At 35.2% G+C, this 18093-nt stretch overlaps 2 protein-coding genes across 2 annotated transcripts in view; both read right to left on the minus strand.

The window, feature by feature from the left end:
• LOC134531803 (LIM domain only protein 3-like) overlaps window positions 1-18093 on the minus strand; it is a 276608-nt gene that overhangs the window by 69896 nt on the left and 188619 nt on the right. The gene's annotated exons all lie outside the window — the stretch shown is intronic.
• Window positions 669-9811, minus strand: LOC134531802 (uncharacterized). Its single transcript, XM_063367743.1, has 3 exons — window positions 7095-9811; window positions 6828-6968; window positions 669-4243 (listed from the first exon to the last, which is right to left on the minus strand). Exons 1-3 carry the CDS (start codon window positions 7334-7336, stop codon window positions 1981-1983), a joined length of 2646 nt encoding a protein of 881 aa, XP_063223813.1. The 5' UTR covers window positions 7337-9811; the 3' UTR covers window positions 669-1980.

The raw sequence follows: 18093 nt of genomic DNA on the forward strand, positions 1-18093 counted from the left end.
TAAGTTATTTACAGTGTTTAAAATATGCTTTCTTGCGTTTCGTTTTGTTTGTATGATATTTGAGTCACCCGCAAAGATAATGAGATAGATATTTTATACTGCTTCTTTCGCAGTTTTTTTAATTTTAGTCTTGACAATGGGGAAGCAATTATACAGGCTGTGCTAAATAGATAAATTATGCTTTATGTCATTGAGATCAAACTCTTCTATTTTTGTGCATTTTATAGTATTCCTAGTTTAGTTAATTTATCCAACAATATATTTATACAATCAAGGCCTTAGATGCTTTATAAAAAAAACTCATCTGATTCATAATCAGTTGCCGTGTATAGATTTATTTTGTAGATAATAAGCAGTATGGGTTTTAGTGCTTAGAGTTGATGTAAAACCATGTATTAAATTTGAAAGTATTTTGTACTTTTCATACTTAAAATTATCATACAATGTTCAAATATTTTTCGATATAATTAAGGACACCTGTATTTCGTGAATACATCTCGTGTCAGGCTATTTCACACATAACTGTAGCTTTTTTTTCTTAGAGGTTTGGCGAATTGCGGGCGTGCAGCAGTACGGTAACTACGTCCTCATTGGCCCCGTCAAGTGCGGGAAAACAGCCTTCACCGACCACAGCCAATAATTACAAGAAAAATCTACAGTGTTTTTGTTAAATACCTTGACACGAAATGTATTAGCGAAATACAGGTGTCCCTAAATATAAGACGTAATTGCTCTCGGACGATAATTTTCTTTACTGGTATTATCACCTTTCTTATGCAGGAGAATAGTTTTTGTAGTCTTGTGATTCCCATTCTGAAATAATTCCAATAATGGAATATGTGTTTATTATAATAAATGGAGAAGTGTATATAATATTAGCAAATGGCTCATTAAAAATATGAAAAGAAATAATCATAAATTACAAATCATTCTACTGCACATAAATCACAGATTTTAAAAAGCAAAAATTACTATAACATTCAAAATATTACAGAGCGTGCAATGTAGAAAACACGGACGCATGTTGTTGTCTAAATGCAATAAATAAAATACAAGTCTGCGGCTTTAAAAACAAAAGAAATAAAATGTTTCATAAATATTCAACGCTTGTAAGGGTACAACTATTACACTGATATGACATAGTTTTTCTAGTAAGTACATCATACAAATTCCTAACCAGGCACACACAAATATATAATTTGTGTTACACTTCAATAAATTTGGCCATGATTTAAACCTAATAAATAAAGAATGCAAACAAGCTAAACTCTACAGAGTATCGTCGAATAAAATCTGGGCCAAAAGTAAATCAATATTTTAGTGCTCAATACAATTCGAAGGAAATGGAAGATATTTTGTAGTATTATAAATGATAATACAAGGATTGCTGATTTGGTTTTGTATTAATTTTGAGCGTAAAACCACCCCGAAAATATTGAATAAATTTTTCAGTTAAACTGCATATAAACTGAACTGGTTTGCTAGCTGTCTTGCTATCGTAAACATGACTGTGAGTCTGATTGGCCATGTTGGTGATATGCACGATTTTCAAGGCTGTCTCCCGATATTATATATGTGTTTTATTTTTATACAAAATGAAGCACGAATATGTTATATATTTATTGTATGAGATACTAGTTGCAAAGACGTTACAGTTTGATTTTATGGGTAGTGAATCAGTGGTATAAAATAACTTCATTTATTTTTTCCCGATAACATCTTTTTGACATTAGTATAAAATAATCACTCGCCAACCAGAGAACCTTATTTTTTGTAGTCATGAAAAAAAAATGTTTGTATTCAATATCAGCTAATAACTTACTATTGCTTATGTCATCAAATACATTTACAGTACTGTTCAATTTGTACAAGCATGAGAAGTAAACAATAATTAGAATTTTTTTATCAGATATAAAGCATCACTGTATCAAATTAAAAAAAAGAGTTCTCGTCAGCCACACAATTTCTGTCTCTCAAAATTCACACATCTGAAATTTTGCGTTTCTTTGAACGACTTTCTTGTGCCTGTATAATATATTCTGGCTCACGAATCGGTTGTCCCCTGGGACGACATGGATCAGCAAGCTCTGGCAACAAGCAGTTGTTAAAAAATCGCAACAATTTTGACTCCATTTTCTCAAGCCAGAAACAATCATCTCTCACAATTCTTTCTATTGAAATGCCTTTCGTTGTCCAAACGACAAAATCACACCACTTTCTTCGTGTGATGTGTAATTGCCCTTGCACTTGATAGTAGTAATTGTGAGAGCGATTCAAGCAAAGCTCGCCGTCGACAACTCTGCAAAAGAACGTTTTCAGCTGCATTGCTGCATCTAAAGGGTTAAGTTCCCTTGCAGAGTATGGACATTTCACCTCCACCAAACCATCTTCATCAACTAAACCATCAGGAGAAGCTGCAAGAAAGCAATGCTGAAGGTCAACGAAGAGACCACATTGTTTAACAGTATGGCCTGTTTGTTCTTCGTATAAAGCGACAGCTATGCGCTCGTTTGCTAGACCATGTATTGTGGCAGCATTCTCCAATACACGACTGTACACAATCGCTTCCACTGTCACTTTACACGAAGTATTTTCCCTCATTTTACAGACACGTCCGAAAAAGGAAGCAGTGACTCGTTTTCTCCGCTCCTTCATCCACAACTGACTGCTTCCTTGATCTCGTGTCTGCACCTCCAGATCATTCCTTTCTTGCACTGTAAGCTCTATGCTTCTCATCACAGACTCAGTCAGAATTTCTAGTTCAAGACCAGAAGCTGGAGGCTGAGTTGCATGAGGACCATAGCTCTTATCACCCTGTGGTTTAAATGATTCCGATTTCCGTGGTACATGCGGATTCATATCCAACCTTCGCCTACAGTTCGCCTGCTGTTTCTGTCTTTTTGCCATTAATCGCTTCACAGTCACTCCAGGGCTGTGACCTGTGATCGCCTTCATAGTTTGTCCATGCCATTTGTAGCGAAGTTGGAAAGACAAACCAGCAGCAGTAGCCCTACGGCTGTAAGACCCCTGCTGTGAACGGTTTATCTGCTTACCGCCAGCCATCCTTGCAACTAATGACATGTACATTTCTGCTTGGTTGGTTGTGAGATCCATTACAAGTGCTTGTGACTTTGCTCTCACTCGGTCAAAAGCTTGTTTGATTCCCACAATCAATTCACGAGGCAATGCGTCATAACTGCAGGGATTTGCTGTTTTACCAGCTCTCTCACACACATCTAAATTGCATAACTTATGGTCTCCAAACACATGGTTGGGCACATTTAGAAGTGTTGATTGAAGTAGCATAGCATCACCCCCACAGTTGCTGATACAACCTCTTGCACAGCGACAGAGGGCTTTGATTTTCGACTGGCTGAGATGCCGCATATGGATGCCCTTGGCTATGGCATAAAGATTCTTTTTGAGATTCTTCACGACATGGTTAGCACATTCAATCTTTTCAACATCTCTTCCGTACGAAACATTTGCAACTATGGCTGCATGCACACTTGAATCCCCATCACCAACAAACTTCTTAAATTGAAGTTTGTACTTGGCTTCACAGAACCGGAAACCTTCCACTATAATGTCTGCCTCCATTGCAGTGGAAGAATCAGTCCAGTTCCGGAAACACAGGTGAGGCGTGGGTTCCTTTTCCATCCGTTCGCTCCGAATGCATGCGGTACAATATTTGTTTCTCACACCAAGGAATAACAATTTCTTAGTGTAGAAGCCAATTATTATAGCACATCCAGACTTAGCAGAATACCTATGACCATAGGATCTTTGGCTCCAACCTCCATCCAAAATTCCTATGGTCCAAGCATATTCCTCATTTCCAACCATACAGATGCGTCCATCATCTTTCGCCATAGAGAACTCTTCCAGTGCAGCATCTTCCATTTCCTTCTGCAACATTGCCTTCCAGTGCTCTCCGATTCTGTTCTCGTGATAAGAAAAGCAACCCGGGCTCATAGGATGCATATCAATTAGTGACAATAGTTCATACAATGGTCCGTAGCCTAGACCAACCGAAATTGCGCCCCAAACAATCTTATCGTTGATATCTAAGTTGGTATCGATTTTGCATTTTCTTTTTCTTCCCACTGGAAGGCATTCCACAGGCTCAGATTTGAACTGCTGCTCTTGATTGCAGTGAGTGCACTTAAATTTAAAATTTGTCAGCAGACCGTACCTGTTGACACTTTCCAGAAAATATGTTCCTGAAGATGAAATGGGACACCTGTAAAACCAACATAATAATAATTTCTGGTAACATCTCCCAAAAACATTTGTTACCCGTTTGGCTTTCACACAATAAACAAGACAATTTTTTACTAGCATCGGCAATTTAGCTATAACTATTGCTATACATTGGTACTCAAGCTGTTAGGTTGTGATTTTATTAATTTCATACAACTGCTCTAACAGCATAATATTGCATACATCCAAACTACTGTCGTTAAAATCGAACATAAATAGCTTGCAGTGAATCCTGAAAGATCTGCCCGACTCTTTGTGATAAAAGATTATTCTATATATACGTAAATGTACGTTGAAGTGCACTGAGGTAAGGTGGTCAAGTTATCAGTACGGGTGTTACCTCGTTTCACCATACACAATAATCTTAGCAGCTCCTGAGCTCTGTCGAGTGACATGTGAACAGAATAAAATGAAAGAGATAAACTTACATGCCAGTAGGTTCGCTAATTTTTGAATATGAACAGAAGCTTCTTTATCTTTGTACTTATCAATATAATAACATGCACACCACTACAGTTTTCCCAAACTGTTGATGTGCATGTCACAATTAAATAAAAAAATAATTGTGACATGGCTCGAACAGATATACATTTTACATGCTTAAAAATTATGCTATTTTAATGTAAGTCTGAAATGTTGTTCAAGAAAAGGATACAATTTTCATTTGCATTTCACTGTGCTGCAAGAAGCCATGTGGCCATGGCCACATTTATTCGCGCATTTGCCCTCTTACACATCATGGTATAGTAAAACACTATTTCGATCGTCATCGTCTTCACCTCCAAAAAATTAATAATAAAAAATTAATAAAAAATAAATTGGATATTTACGTTGAGGTATTAAAATGTTACTTACTCGTAGAACAGATAGGTACTATCGCCATATCGGCAGACACGTTGGCACGTCCAACTGTCGTAAGCCAAGCGTGCAAATGTTATGATGCTATCTTCTTATAAGTAACAAGAATATGCACAATTAGAATATTACGTTTTTAAATTATTAAAAAATATATTTATCTTGTTCCTTTTACTATGTTTCTTAAAAAATTTCTGCAACAACGTTCTTCCGAAAGAAGGTATACACCGATTTTAAAGGTGCGTGCCTACTTTTTAATTTTATTTTTTTAGTAATTAGAAAATAAAAATTGGTACTTTTCCCACTTTCATCATTGAGGCTGCGACCCAAATTTAAAGTTTCCAGCCCTTTTGACAGTGGGTTAGAATTTGTATAGGCCATTGTGTGAGCGAGTGAATTACTTTTTGCATATTCGAGCAATTCTAAATTTAGGCCCTAAGTTTAATTATAACAATTTCACGTCAGCCAGAAAGCTCAAAGGCTGGTAAAACAATAGAATTTTATTTCATATAATTCTGTATCAATTTCATCTAAGTATTACACACCCATTTAAACACAATTTCTATACATAATAATTTTACTTCAGCAAGGTCTTCGGTTTCTTGTAACAAATAAAATTACCTAAAAAAATAACTGGACATACTTAAACAAAGTTTTTAAATTGTAACATTTGCCAAAGAATTTAAATAAATCTAACTGCAAATGTAAGAACACAGTATAAAGGTCTTTAAAATTGTATTTTGGAAAATTACCTCAATGTTTATTTGCTAAAACTCCTCATTTCACTTGTTGTGTGTGCGCGCACGTGGAACTTATGTTTCTATGATCATTTATAGTTGCAAATAATGTAGCGGAAGTTAAATTGAAAAATATATAATTCTTTCTGGCCAATATTTGTTTACAAACAAAATTTTACAGACCCCAAAAGCAAAAAAAAAAAAAAAGAATCGCCACTGCCTTGTAATTGTGTTTCTAACGAACTTGTATAACTAACGAAAATGTGTAACTGCTAGGGGTTAGTGATACAATAAATGCTTGGGTAGTGAAAAATCCATTGTTGAACGACAGCATCGAGAGATTGGCCCTTATTTTTGTATCGTTATATACATAACTAAATAATTACGGGAGGAAGTGGCCGTAGGCGGCTGGTCCGCTCGGCGCGCAGGGGGGTTCCTTTGCGCGGCTGCCAAAAGTATGAAATTAAAAGAAAAACATAATATTGTTCGTACTGCAATTCAACTTTGCATTGCTTAGTGTAAAACTATACGATAAAAATGGAACCCTGTAATTTTTTAGCATAGTAATTATTTTTTTTGTTTGTTGGGGCAAAAGTCCATCTTTCCCCGATGAAAATTTTATATGGTGTGCAATTTTTTTTCCACTATAGTGTTTAACCTCTTATCGAATAAAGGCTTACTACGTTAGTAAGTAGCTCCACCACAGTTCACTCGATATATGCGTTAGCTGTGATTACATTGGCTATTTATCTCTCCTCGTCAATATGGCTCAAATATATTTTCCTTTTATTTTCAACATTTATTAATTTAAATCGGTATTGTTACATATCTATCCTATTTACTTACTAACTAATGAAGTCAATAAGTTTGTAGAAGAATTTTCAACCTTCCAGCCGGTTAAACGTTCAGAAGGCGGTAAACAGTAGTGGAAAAAAATCTAAATAACTCAATTTTACATAAAACAATTTTTACCTGTGTCTCTCCAGAAGACGGCATTGCACCATGAAGTGACGAACGTCAACCATCATTCGACCCTCTAACATACTGAGTCCCGGATCTGTCTGTGGCAATGGAGGCTCGTAAACCACTATCAGCGGAGGAAGGTCATCATTCCTAGAAGAGTTATTCCCTTTTAAGAAACATAGCCCATACAATAATTTTTATTCATATGAGTATTATCACATGAATTCTAAATTTACCTGTCATATCACAAACAAGATATGTAAGTGTAAAGCTTACCCTTGATAGTCATCGGACAGAGTATGTGTACTGTCATCAGTGTTGCGTGATGTACACGCCGCCACTGAAGACGCCATGGTGGTTACATCTGGCACTGTGGGGACCGAACTTTCACCGCCTGGGCTCTCTGGCAAGGTTGGTGTTGCAGGACCATCACCAGCAGGCAGAGGGTTCTGTGTCAACCCCAGCTTCTTCTTTTTTCTCGCTAATGTTGCAAGCCTAAGTGAAATAATATAATTCATTAGAGTAGTTAAAGAATTTTAATTTGCCTTTGCTTTAATATTCATTAAGTTTGCTAGTTTAAGATTTATTAAAAATTTATTTAAAGGAAACTATTTAATTAAAAATAGCCTGTCCCCCCCCCCTTCTTTTTTTTGTGATTCATCTGCTGTTTGCCTAGATTTAGTCCATTAATCATTAATCTCTCTGTTGTCTATTTTCATCTGTAATATTTTTTAAAATATTTCTGAGTTAAGTGGTTTTTGTTTGTTGATTTTACTCTCGAATTGTTTAAGGTTTTTTCTGGGTGCACTTATAGCAATTTTTGCGGAAATTTTGATTTATTTACTACACATTATAGCATAAGTTTCGACCAATAGGTGGCACGGTAAAATGTCTAACATGTTTTTTATGTGATTAATTACGCATTTGTATTTAAAAATGCTTAAACTGTCTTTGGAATTTTGAATTCTATTCTGAACCACCTTTAGCATGTTACTGAATTTTACGTAACTATAAAAGATGTTGTCAATAACTTAATATGTTGCTCAGAATTCATATAGTATTACATTTGGCAAATTTTAAACCTGTAGATGCTCTTTAATAGTACTTAATTTTTTTTCATTATTTTTGCAAACAGTAGTTGTACCTTCGGAAATAAAAAGTAAATATTACAAAACTAAACTTGAAAAATATTTATCTACTGTATTAATCTTTATGCTACAAAACGAAATTTCGTTTGTGTGTGGGTACATTTTCACATTTGTAGTGTTACGTAACTGTTTACATACACGGATATCATCGTGATTATGGTTAAATATTTTTTTAATAAAATTAGTCAAGATTTAATTTAATAATGGGCCATTTCAGCGAAAAACTTGTAATGAAATGTTGGTATTCTGTAAGACAATGAGTTGAAGGATTGCTGGAATCAGAAGAAAAAAACAGTATGTGACGAAATTGTTTGTTTGTTTTTTTCGAAAGAGGAAGTATCTAAAATAAACTTAATCTCATAACGTGCCAGAGACGATTAAATGTTATGTTTTTGTGCACGTAAACTGTCAACAGAAAATAAAATTTTTCTAAATGGCCTGCTTGTTTTTAGTGCATTATATACTGTATTTTATATACGCATTTGTTATAGGAATATACTATAAACTTTGACTTAATGGAACGATGTACGACATGTAATATGATTTGTCTTGTCATTTAGGTTGTATTTCCCAGGTTAGAACGAACAGTTACAACTCAAATGGAATTTTTAAGTAAGTACTTAAGTTTAAAAATTCATAATATGTTTGTGCCGCGTAGAATGCATGAAAACCATCGATAACTATATAATAATTGCCGCGGACTAATACGTATGCACTCATTTATACAAATTTGATTTCCTAGTCTAAACTCCCCCGTATCAAATACAGTCCTGCTACGATATTTGTTTTGTTTGCATTCATTTTGTTTTAGCACACCAATGTTTTTTTATGGCATATAAAACGTGCATTTTGTATCTAATTCTTATTCCTTACATTACTTTCTTTAGAAAATTTCAAATACGTAAGGAAAAATCATTAAAAAAAATATAGAATTTTCAACGTACCAGCGCAGCGGTGCGACTTCCTGAAAGATTTTATGTAGTTTTACGTTTCATAGTCCAAGAAACCCATAACCATCATCAGTTCTAAAGTTATATGTATATGTATGTATATATATATATATCACAATTTTATGAACACGATAACTGCCGTAATTTTTCGCACATCAATTCCAAACTGATACATAAAATCAAGTAATGGAAAATCTCGATCGAGTTCGTCAATGGACAAAATCAGTCCATAGGGGTAGAAATGGGGAAGGTTTTTTTTAACAGAAAAATCGCAACAACTTCCATAATATGATGCATATCGCATCCGTGTGAACATAAAGCTTAAAGGAAAAAATAGGAAGAACTTTTGTCTGAATAAGTTTTTGATACGACCAACCATAACTGCAAGGGGTGTAAAAATTTAAGTGTTTCGGACCAAAAAAATCGTAACTCTCTTATTATGCATACTATCGAATCCGTTATAATTCTTCAAAAACCTTGTAATTTTTTAACTAAATCTTTTGTCGGAAACAATTTTTGATTAGACGAACCATTTTTGCAGGGGTTAAACAGGAATTGACAAAAAAAAATCATTGCTCCCTTAGTAGGCACACCATCGAATATGTTCTAACTGTTTGTAAATCTTATAAACGTTATCAAAAAATTTTGTCTGAAACAATTTTAGATACACCCAATCATTGCAGAGTTATCCTTAATTTTCGCTATAGCAAAAAACTATGGGGAAATATTGAATAAACACAATCTCTTTCATTGCTATATCAATTTGTTATTTAATTTGAGGTGTTGCAGTTACTAGGAAACATGTATCACATTAAAAGAATATTCATATTTTTAAATTTTTATATAACCAAGCATCACTGCAATGGGTGAAATAACAAAAAAAAATCATTGTTTGAGTAACTACGCTATATAATATATACGTCTTAATTTTTTATAAAAATTCTAAATACTATCTCAAACCTTTATCAAATAAATAAATACTACAAAATATACGGGCGAAAGGGATTTTTAATATAATGCCATTGATTTTAACACCAACACAGTATGTACAAGAAAAGGGTAATGTAATTATTTAAAAAAAAAATTACCGCTAGTTATAAATTAATAAATTCTTTAAACTCTAAACCAATAAAACGGCTAATAATATAAATATATATAACATAAATATATACATATGAATGGACTGGAATTACTTTTCCGGGGGAAAAAAAATACAATATGTGATTACAATGTAGAACAAGTACATAAAAATACTTACTCAAGTTGGCGTCGATGGGCTTCTTTCCATTTCCTGCTGTGCTTCATTTTAAATACACGTCCACTTACTATTGCTGATACTAGTGTTGTGTTTTGACCGTTTCGAAGCGATAATATTCCCGCCTGAACTCCTGCGATATTCGAGGCATCTAGTGAGTAAACTCGGAACCAACCGGAGCTCTAGCGGCAAACTGTTGAACTCGTTCCTTTCATCAGCGGCAAGTGACAGTTAAATCACAATATTTTGTACTCAGATTATTTAAATTCTGTACGTTGTATTAAAAAAATTAAACCGAAGAATTGTTCATTGTACCTCCTTTAAGTTGTGTGCAAAGTAACAGCCGTGTACAGTTTAAATATATACCTAATATTTAGTTTTGAAAATTTCTAAATTAAAATTAAATAAGAAAGAATTTTTTGAGAAAATTTTCATCATCATATTTACAAAATTCAAAGTTTTATTTACAATTCTACTGTTTATTAATTTTTTTATCTACTACGATATTCATGGGAGAAATAATTTTCTTGGAGGCTGCAAAACTAAGGATCTTAGCCTTAAGCCTCTTTAAAAACGCAATAATACAATTGCTAAAATGTTCGTGTATATGGGGCGAGAATAACATTAAAAATAGTATTTAATTCATCCTCAAATTGAAGATATTTTCCTGAAATTTTCGATCTACGGAACGCGAAATAATAAACAAATTCAAAAAAAAAAAAATTGCGATTTCTTAAAAACAAAAAAAAAATTGCTTAATTTCCCCTCCTCTTTCACTAAAGCAACAAAGATAGAATAGCACGATTCTCTGACTTTCGTGCAGAAATGCGGTGAAACGCGTCCGTGCGAACATAAAGGCGTGTTTCAGGCGTGATTCCTGCGGCGCGCGACCGTGTGTAGTTCTCCTGAGCGGTGGGCGGAGACACGCGGAAACACGCGCCCGTCGGAGCGATAATTCATTTTACCCCTCCGGCCTCCCCTCCACCACACAACACCCCCATTCCCCTCTCTGTCTCCCCCTCCCCCATCTGTTCATTAATGGTTTTCAATGTCACCGACAGTAATTAAATCACCCCTTGCGCCGGGAAAATACGGGCGAGCTCTTTTATCTTCCGGTCCATTGGGTTCGAAATGGCGAGAGAAAACACCTAGCAATGATCAAAAGAGTGCAAGCTGGATGAGAGGATGGGAAAAGAATTTTTTTTTGCACTCGGGGCGAACATGCCTGCATTGACGAGAAACGTCCATTAGTCCGTGAAACGAAAACTCATGTTGGCTGCACTGATGTGCGGTTCGCCCTATTTCTGAACGCGAGCTATCGAAACGTGCTATTATTGGTTGTTACTTAAGTAAGGGGGAAAAAATCCAGCAGTTTGTTTTTTACAGGAAATCACACATTCGTTTTGAACTAGGTATTTTAGTGCCACATCGAACGGAAACATGAAGACAGTATCTTCCCTTTCAATATAACACGAGCTTTAATTAAATTCTATTGTTTATGTAAAAAGTGCTGTATTAACAAAACACAAGGTCTTGCACTGAAACAAATATGGGAAACAGAGTCTAAAAATATTCTTGGAGATTTTGGCTTCTATTTTTTCTTTCAAAATCGTCCCTTTGGTTTATCCACGAATAACCAAAAAAAAAAAACTTTTTTTTCAATCGCATTACATAAAAGACACAAAAAAAAGATTCATGTAAATAAATAAATTCCATTGCTATGTTAGATAACATTTAAAAAATTTAATACACTTGTTTATTCCTAGTGTTATCAATTATTATTTGTTTTACATGTCTAAAATTTGTCTAAAGTTTTTCTTTTCACATGATGTCATATTTAACCCAAAAGCTCGTTTATGTCTTTTACTTTCTTCACGATTAAAACAAATTAGTAATCTATAAATGTCTTGTACTCAGCAATTATACATAAAAAATATTTTAGGCGCAACTCTTAAAAAAAACATTAAAGGGGTTAAACCAGCAATATTGATCACGGAAAATTACGAAGTGGTATGCCTGCTCAATATAAGAGTGTTGTGGTTATCACCTATATTGTCGTATTGTCAAAAAAAAAATATGAAATGCAGTTTTTATCCACACTTTATTTATCACTGGATTTACGTGGCTGTTATATTTAACGTGAAAATTAATTGTGTTTTGTTCCCGAGTAAACAGTTCTCATAAAAAAATCACTCTTATTTGAGCAAGGCTACGAATCAGTCAAGTAAAGTTATTTACGTTATGCGTCGATGAGAGTAGCTACATTCAAAATTACGTTTTCTAGGAACAGCATGTTAGTAATAAGTATCAACTGGAGTTATATTTGTCATGCCAAATGAGATGATTTATTTTTGTCAAAATCGTAATTTACAGGATCCACAACTGAAACATCTAAATTTACATGGGATTGGAAGCACCACTTCGGTCATATCTCGCTGCTATAAGTGCATATTTATTAGAGATCGGTCAATGAAATCCTCAAATACCTTTCAGTCATTGGTATTCGAAGGATTCGATATTCGAGTTCAATATTAGAGGGAATAAAGGAAACTGAATTTAATACTGTTAAGGTTGGAAGTCTACTAGGACAGTTTTTTCTTCATATGTATCTTGTTACCATTTCCCAAGTTAATGAACTTTTAACATATATTTATATACATAAAATTACAATTCATATTGATTCTGGAAATTTAATTTTTTAACGACCATTTCAAGTCTAGAATGTTTCAACAGCACTGTTCGTGTGTGTAATATATATATATATAATTTTATTTCTGACCCTTGACACCTAGATTCGGATTAAAGGAGTATATTCGAGGTGATATCTAGGGTTTGAATTCGAGATTCGGAATCGAGAAAATTGGGATTTGTACCATAAATTAAATAATAATTTAAATACACACACACACACACACACTAGCTGAGTACTTGCGGTGTCGCTCACGCAATTTAAAATTATTGCTAATATCTTACCAGTGAAAGAAACGTATGTGGTTAGTTCCAAACAATTTTACTAAATGAGTACACAATAAATTGTCAGGAGCATAAAATATTTATCTCAGCTGGGGTACCTACCTGTACTTCGCTACGGCAGTCTGCAGGCAGAACACACTCACAGCTCATTGTTCAAACCCCTTCTCATGGGCGCGCCACTGTCGTTGCGAAAGCCGTTGCCATGGATACGCAGACGGCATCAATAATTAAATTGCAAAAATTTCACCAAAAATAATGAATTTCTGCTTTAGGGGTGGTTTCCCCGAAATATCACCTTGACCTACCCCGGGTTTCTAAGGTTAAATGTGCAGAATATCATCGAGATCGGAGTAATACATGACACAAACAAACTCAAACTCATGGAACTTTTTAGTAATTCTTTCCAATATTCTTTTTTTTTGAGGTTATACGTTTTAGGTGCGTTTTGAAAAAAATGATGAGAGTAAATTTTTACGTTTTGCGCACACCATACAACGAATTTTTAACATGATTAAAAAAATAACATAGAAATAAAAATATGTTATGTGGAAGGTTTAGCAGTCTTCCTGGCCGTTTTCATGGTAGTGCCTGTGGGGTAGTGTTCTCGTGTGTATAATTTATTTGCATAAAATTATAAATTATAACATTATAAATTAATTTAATTAGAATAGACATTAATCATATTTATTGATTTTCTTTTTTATTATTTATCTTGTTTATTTCAGTTAAATGAATAATTTATTTTATACGAATACTTAAATTAATATAGAATACTGAGTATTCAATATTGTTTTTAATTTAATTTAAACATTTTCAACCGTATTTATAGTATCACTACAGTCATTTTATTATTTTATTTCTATTGATTATTTGTAAGCGAAATTAAAACTAGATTTTATTACGGCAGGTAAGTATAACTTCTAAAACGCGTACATAAGTACACGCACCCTTTTTAATCTCTTATGGCATATTAAAGCTCCACCCACGTGGCATCCGGTGCAAGGGCCACTCGAAACTGTCCCCTCTTTAATCACGAATGAACTTGAAATTGGAATTCACCTTATAATATTGTCCCGCTAATCCAATCTAAATAAATTTAATCATAAACTTTTAAAACACGAAAAAGGTTGCATCAAAATCGGCTCAGCAGTTTTCGCGTGATGCCCCGACAAACAAACAAACAAACAAACAGACTCACTTCTTTGGTTTTATTGATACATCTCCGGCTCCGGAATTCGTGGCGAGATAAAATATGTGCCAGGTTTCTAAGTCCAATCGTAAGCTTTTAAATATAAAACGTTTTATCACACTCGGCGTCCTAGTTTTTTTGGAATAAAATAGGCACAGACAGTTACAGTTTTTTAAAAGTGTACACACACACAAACAGCCAGTGGTATCACCAGGGAAAAGCACTTTCAGAAACGCCTACTGGATTGATTGAGCTCGGCTCTGACTTAACGACCAAGGTGACGTTTTCCCACCATCTCGTTTGGCCCGCAACACCAGAACCAGCACCTCCCCCCCCCCCCCCCCCCCCCCGCAATTCACCGAAACCCCTGCAACTTCGTAATTCTCTCGTTGCCAGAGTGACGCAGGCGAGCTGGAGCCGTCCTCCCTCGTCGCGTCTCGTCGGCTCACGCCTACCAACCTTAACCAACCAACGGCGCTAGATTAAAGTGGGCCCTCCCTCGTATAATAATTTTCATTAACGAAAGTGTCTCCGGCATTATCCGAAAACCGAGGCGTTTACTCATTACCGTGATGGGCCCTCGCCGAAGGAGCGGGTCGGCATTAAAACTGCTGCGCCCGCCGTAGAAATGACCGCCCATTAACATTCGGTTAGTTCGTCCCTGAAACTGCGTGGGCTCTCTATATCATTATTATTATTATTATTATTACTCCTCGCGCGAAGAAACGATGACGTCGTCGGAGGGTGGGAGGTTCGAAAGGGAAGGGTAGGCTCTCTCGTAAAATCTGACGATCCTCTTGCTGGAATGTGAGGGGTTTGGCTCGAGATTGGGATTAATTAAAATGAGAACCATAACTGAGCACGCCTACCCCCTCTCCCCCTTCTTTTTTTTTCTTTCTCTCCTCGAGCTCCGGCCGGGATTAATAAAACACTTGCCGCTCCGAGAGGAGACAGCAAGTTGGGCGCAATATACTTTTATTGCACGGCCGGACGAGGGACCGGCCACGCCGAGCGCCGTTATGGATCGCCGATCAATGTTTATTGCACGGCCTGTATATTCCTCCACTCATCGCAAGGAGTGGGATAGGGTTAGTTGGGTTGGGGGGGGGGGGGAGAAGGCGGGCTTCGAAACTTCAAAACTGGACGTCGTTCACTTCGCGGATTGGATGTTCACGTAACTTGTGTGCCTATGATCCCTCCTCAAGTGCACGCATAAAGATGTGCGTGATTTGTTATTGATTTAACAGTGGCCAACATGATTCTTGGGCCGGTATTACAAGTAACAAAGAAGGGGGTTTAAGTGTTTAATATGCTACACCTGTGCCCTAACCATATTCCTGTTGCATGGCAGGACACTGCCAGTCCCTTATTTTCAGGTAACGTATTTTGGTGTCCTATCCGTTGCCGATCTGTTGCCCAAAGTACGCGCATGCGCAGAGCACACGTTTTCGTTGATTTCGTCCAGATAGGAGGACTTACACCAAGCGTGTTTATGTGCCAAATGAAACTTTATGGTAGCGAAACTATTTTGGAATACATTTTGTGCACTTTAAAAGTCATAACAAGAAATAATCGCAAATTTAAAAATAATTGAAAAGTTATAAGATGGCATCTATTTTTGTATAGTGGTGCTGTCACGTTTTGGAATACGGCCCATGAGTTTAGTTACGGTTGTAACCCAACAAGGCAGTGCTCATTTTGCTACCTTCCCCGAACGTCTTGGAATACCGCTCTTATAGATGAAACACTTAGTAAAAATATTTAACGCCGAGGTTGCTAACAATCCGCTGAAAATTCTCCTTATGCTCATGGTTGGAAAAAAATATTTTAGAAGTGAATCTTCTTTACAGCCGGTAATGTAAGGCGAGGCGAAATGTAACAGAAATTTGAAACACTCAGGTTACGAAAAGAGCGACGCGAATTAATGTACGATAATTTAGCAAATGAAGGTCGAAAACACAGATGCAGCAGCTGTGCTCGATGATAAGTTTGCATAATATCACATTTGCATACTTCCATAATTGCGTACTTTCGCACTCGTGTACTTGCTCGCTCGCGTACTTCCGCACTCGAATACTCCCAAATATTCGCATGAACTCACATATACGTTCACTTGCCTGTGCGGTTATATACTTTCCCATTTGTAGTCGTTTGGAAATATTTTTGTACCATTAAAATTCCCTATCCCTTTATCAGTAAATTTCACTTGTAACGATGGTGGCGGTGACGCTGTCTTGATATTTTTTCACATGGAGTTTTTATTGAAGTATGTTTCCTTATTGGCTGAGGTTAGTGGGAAACGAGACCCAATTGCTGAGCAGAGCTAATAAGAAAGTGATTATTGAAAGTATAGATAAAGAGTATTAAACCCTATCAATCATTCAAGATTTTCCCGCCATAATCATCATCGCTTAAGATGCTACATAAATTTATGAAGCTTTTAAAATTTTATACAATAATAATCAATATATTTTTAAAGTGTTAAATGGAAACGTACAGCGTGTCACATAACACAAACTCAAGCCGAGAACAGTTGATAATCCAGTAAATTACGGTTCAGAATAATTAAAATATTCCAGGAAAGTCGTAGTTTTGAGTTGTATACGTTTTCCCAACTGTTTTTAAACACATACCCTGCAACAAAGTATTAGATACTGTAACTATTTTTTTTACGTAATAATAAAAAACTATACCATTAATAACAATTCAAAATAAAATTAAACATGCTACATTCTGGGGGAAAAAATCTTAGCACGACTTATTCGGCAACAATTTTTCATCTGGTAACTTTGACAATTCACTCTTAAAAAATTTACTTTTTGACTTTGCTTTAATAAGCCAACTTTGAAAATATTTTGCTAAGTCAGCAAAGTATTTGTTTTTCAATTGTGAATAGTCCAAGTTACCCGAATAAAAAGTGTTACCTATAAGTTGTGCAAAGAATTGTTTTGTTTTAGTAGCTATTGCATTTATAATCTGATTTGGAAATGTTGTTAATATCTAATAGTGGTTATTTATTACTGCGTAGCTAAAAAAAAACTAAAGTACAGTATATAAAAATTTCTTGCAGGATGAGGATTTATAAACGTTTGAATAAATGCTTATAGCTCAAAAACGTAGAGATTTTTTTTTTCATTTTGGTTTTTTCATACTGAAACGTGTTTAATTAGCCTATCAACTGTTATCGGCTTGGCTTTGAGTTGCAGGACATTCTGTATAATATTGAAAATTTGCCATAAATATATTTTAAGTTCCACTATAAATTTGAACTTTTCTTAAACACATATAGGTTCATACTATGGATTAATGGCAAATTTATTTACCATTCGTAATGTATTATTACAACCATGTTAGCGTAGTAAATTTCAAAACCATTAATATTTTACCTATGGGTATAGTAAAAATATAAATTGAGTTTGAACATTAATTAAGAAACTGCATTCTTCCAGCTTACATACGTTACCATTAAGGCCACGTGCATAAATAATATACGCATCAACACTTTCCAAAACACTAATATGAACAAATTGAGCGTACGTTTGCTAGGCTAAATATGAACTCCTTTAAAACTCTAAAACCTGTCTTTTTGCAAGCCACTTGCCTGCACATATTAAAAAAAAAAATCTCACACTCAAAAGATTGTATAAAAGTGTCGCTTAATATGTGATAGCTAGTGATAATTTAAATTCAGACGGCCTCAGAAGTGGATTATGTTCAGTTTCAAAGAAAACTACCGGTAAGTTTCGCGTGATAAACTGTA

Source organism: Bacillus rossius, chromosome 5 (genome assembly GCF_032445375.1).
Source record: "Bacillus rossius redtenbacheri isolate Brsri chromosome 5, Brsri_v3, whole genome shotgun sequence".
In the NCBI taxonomy this organism is placed as follows: Eukaryota; Metazoa; Arthropoda; class Insecta; order Phasmatodea; family Bacillidae; genus Bacillus; species Bacillus rossius.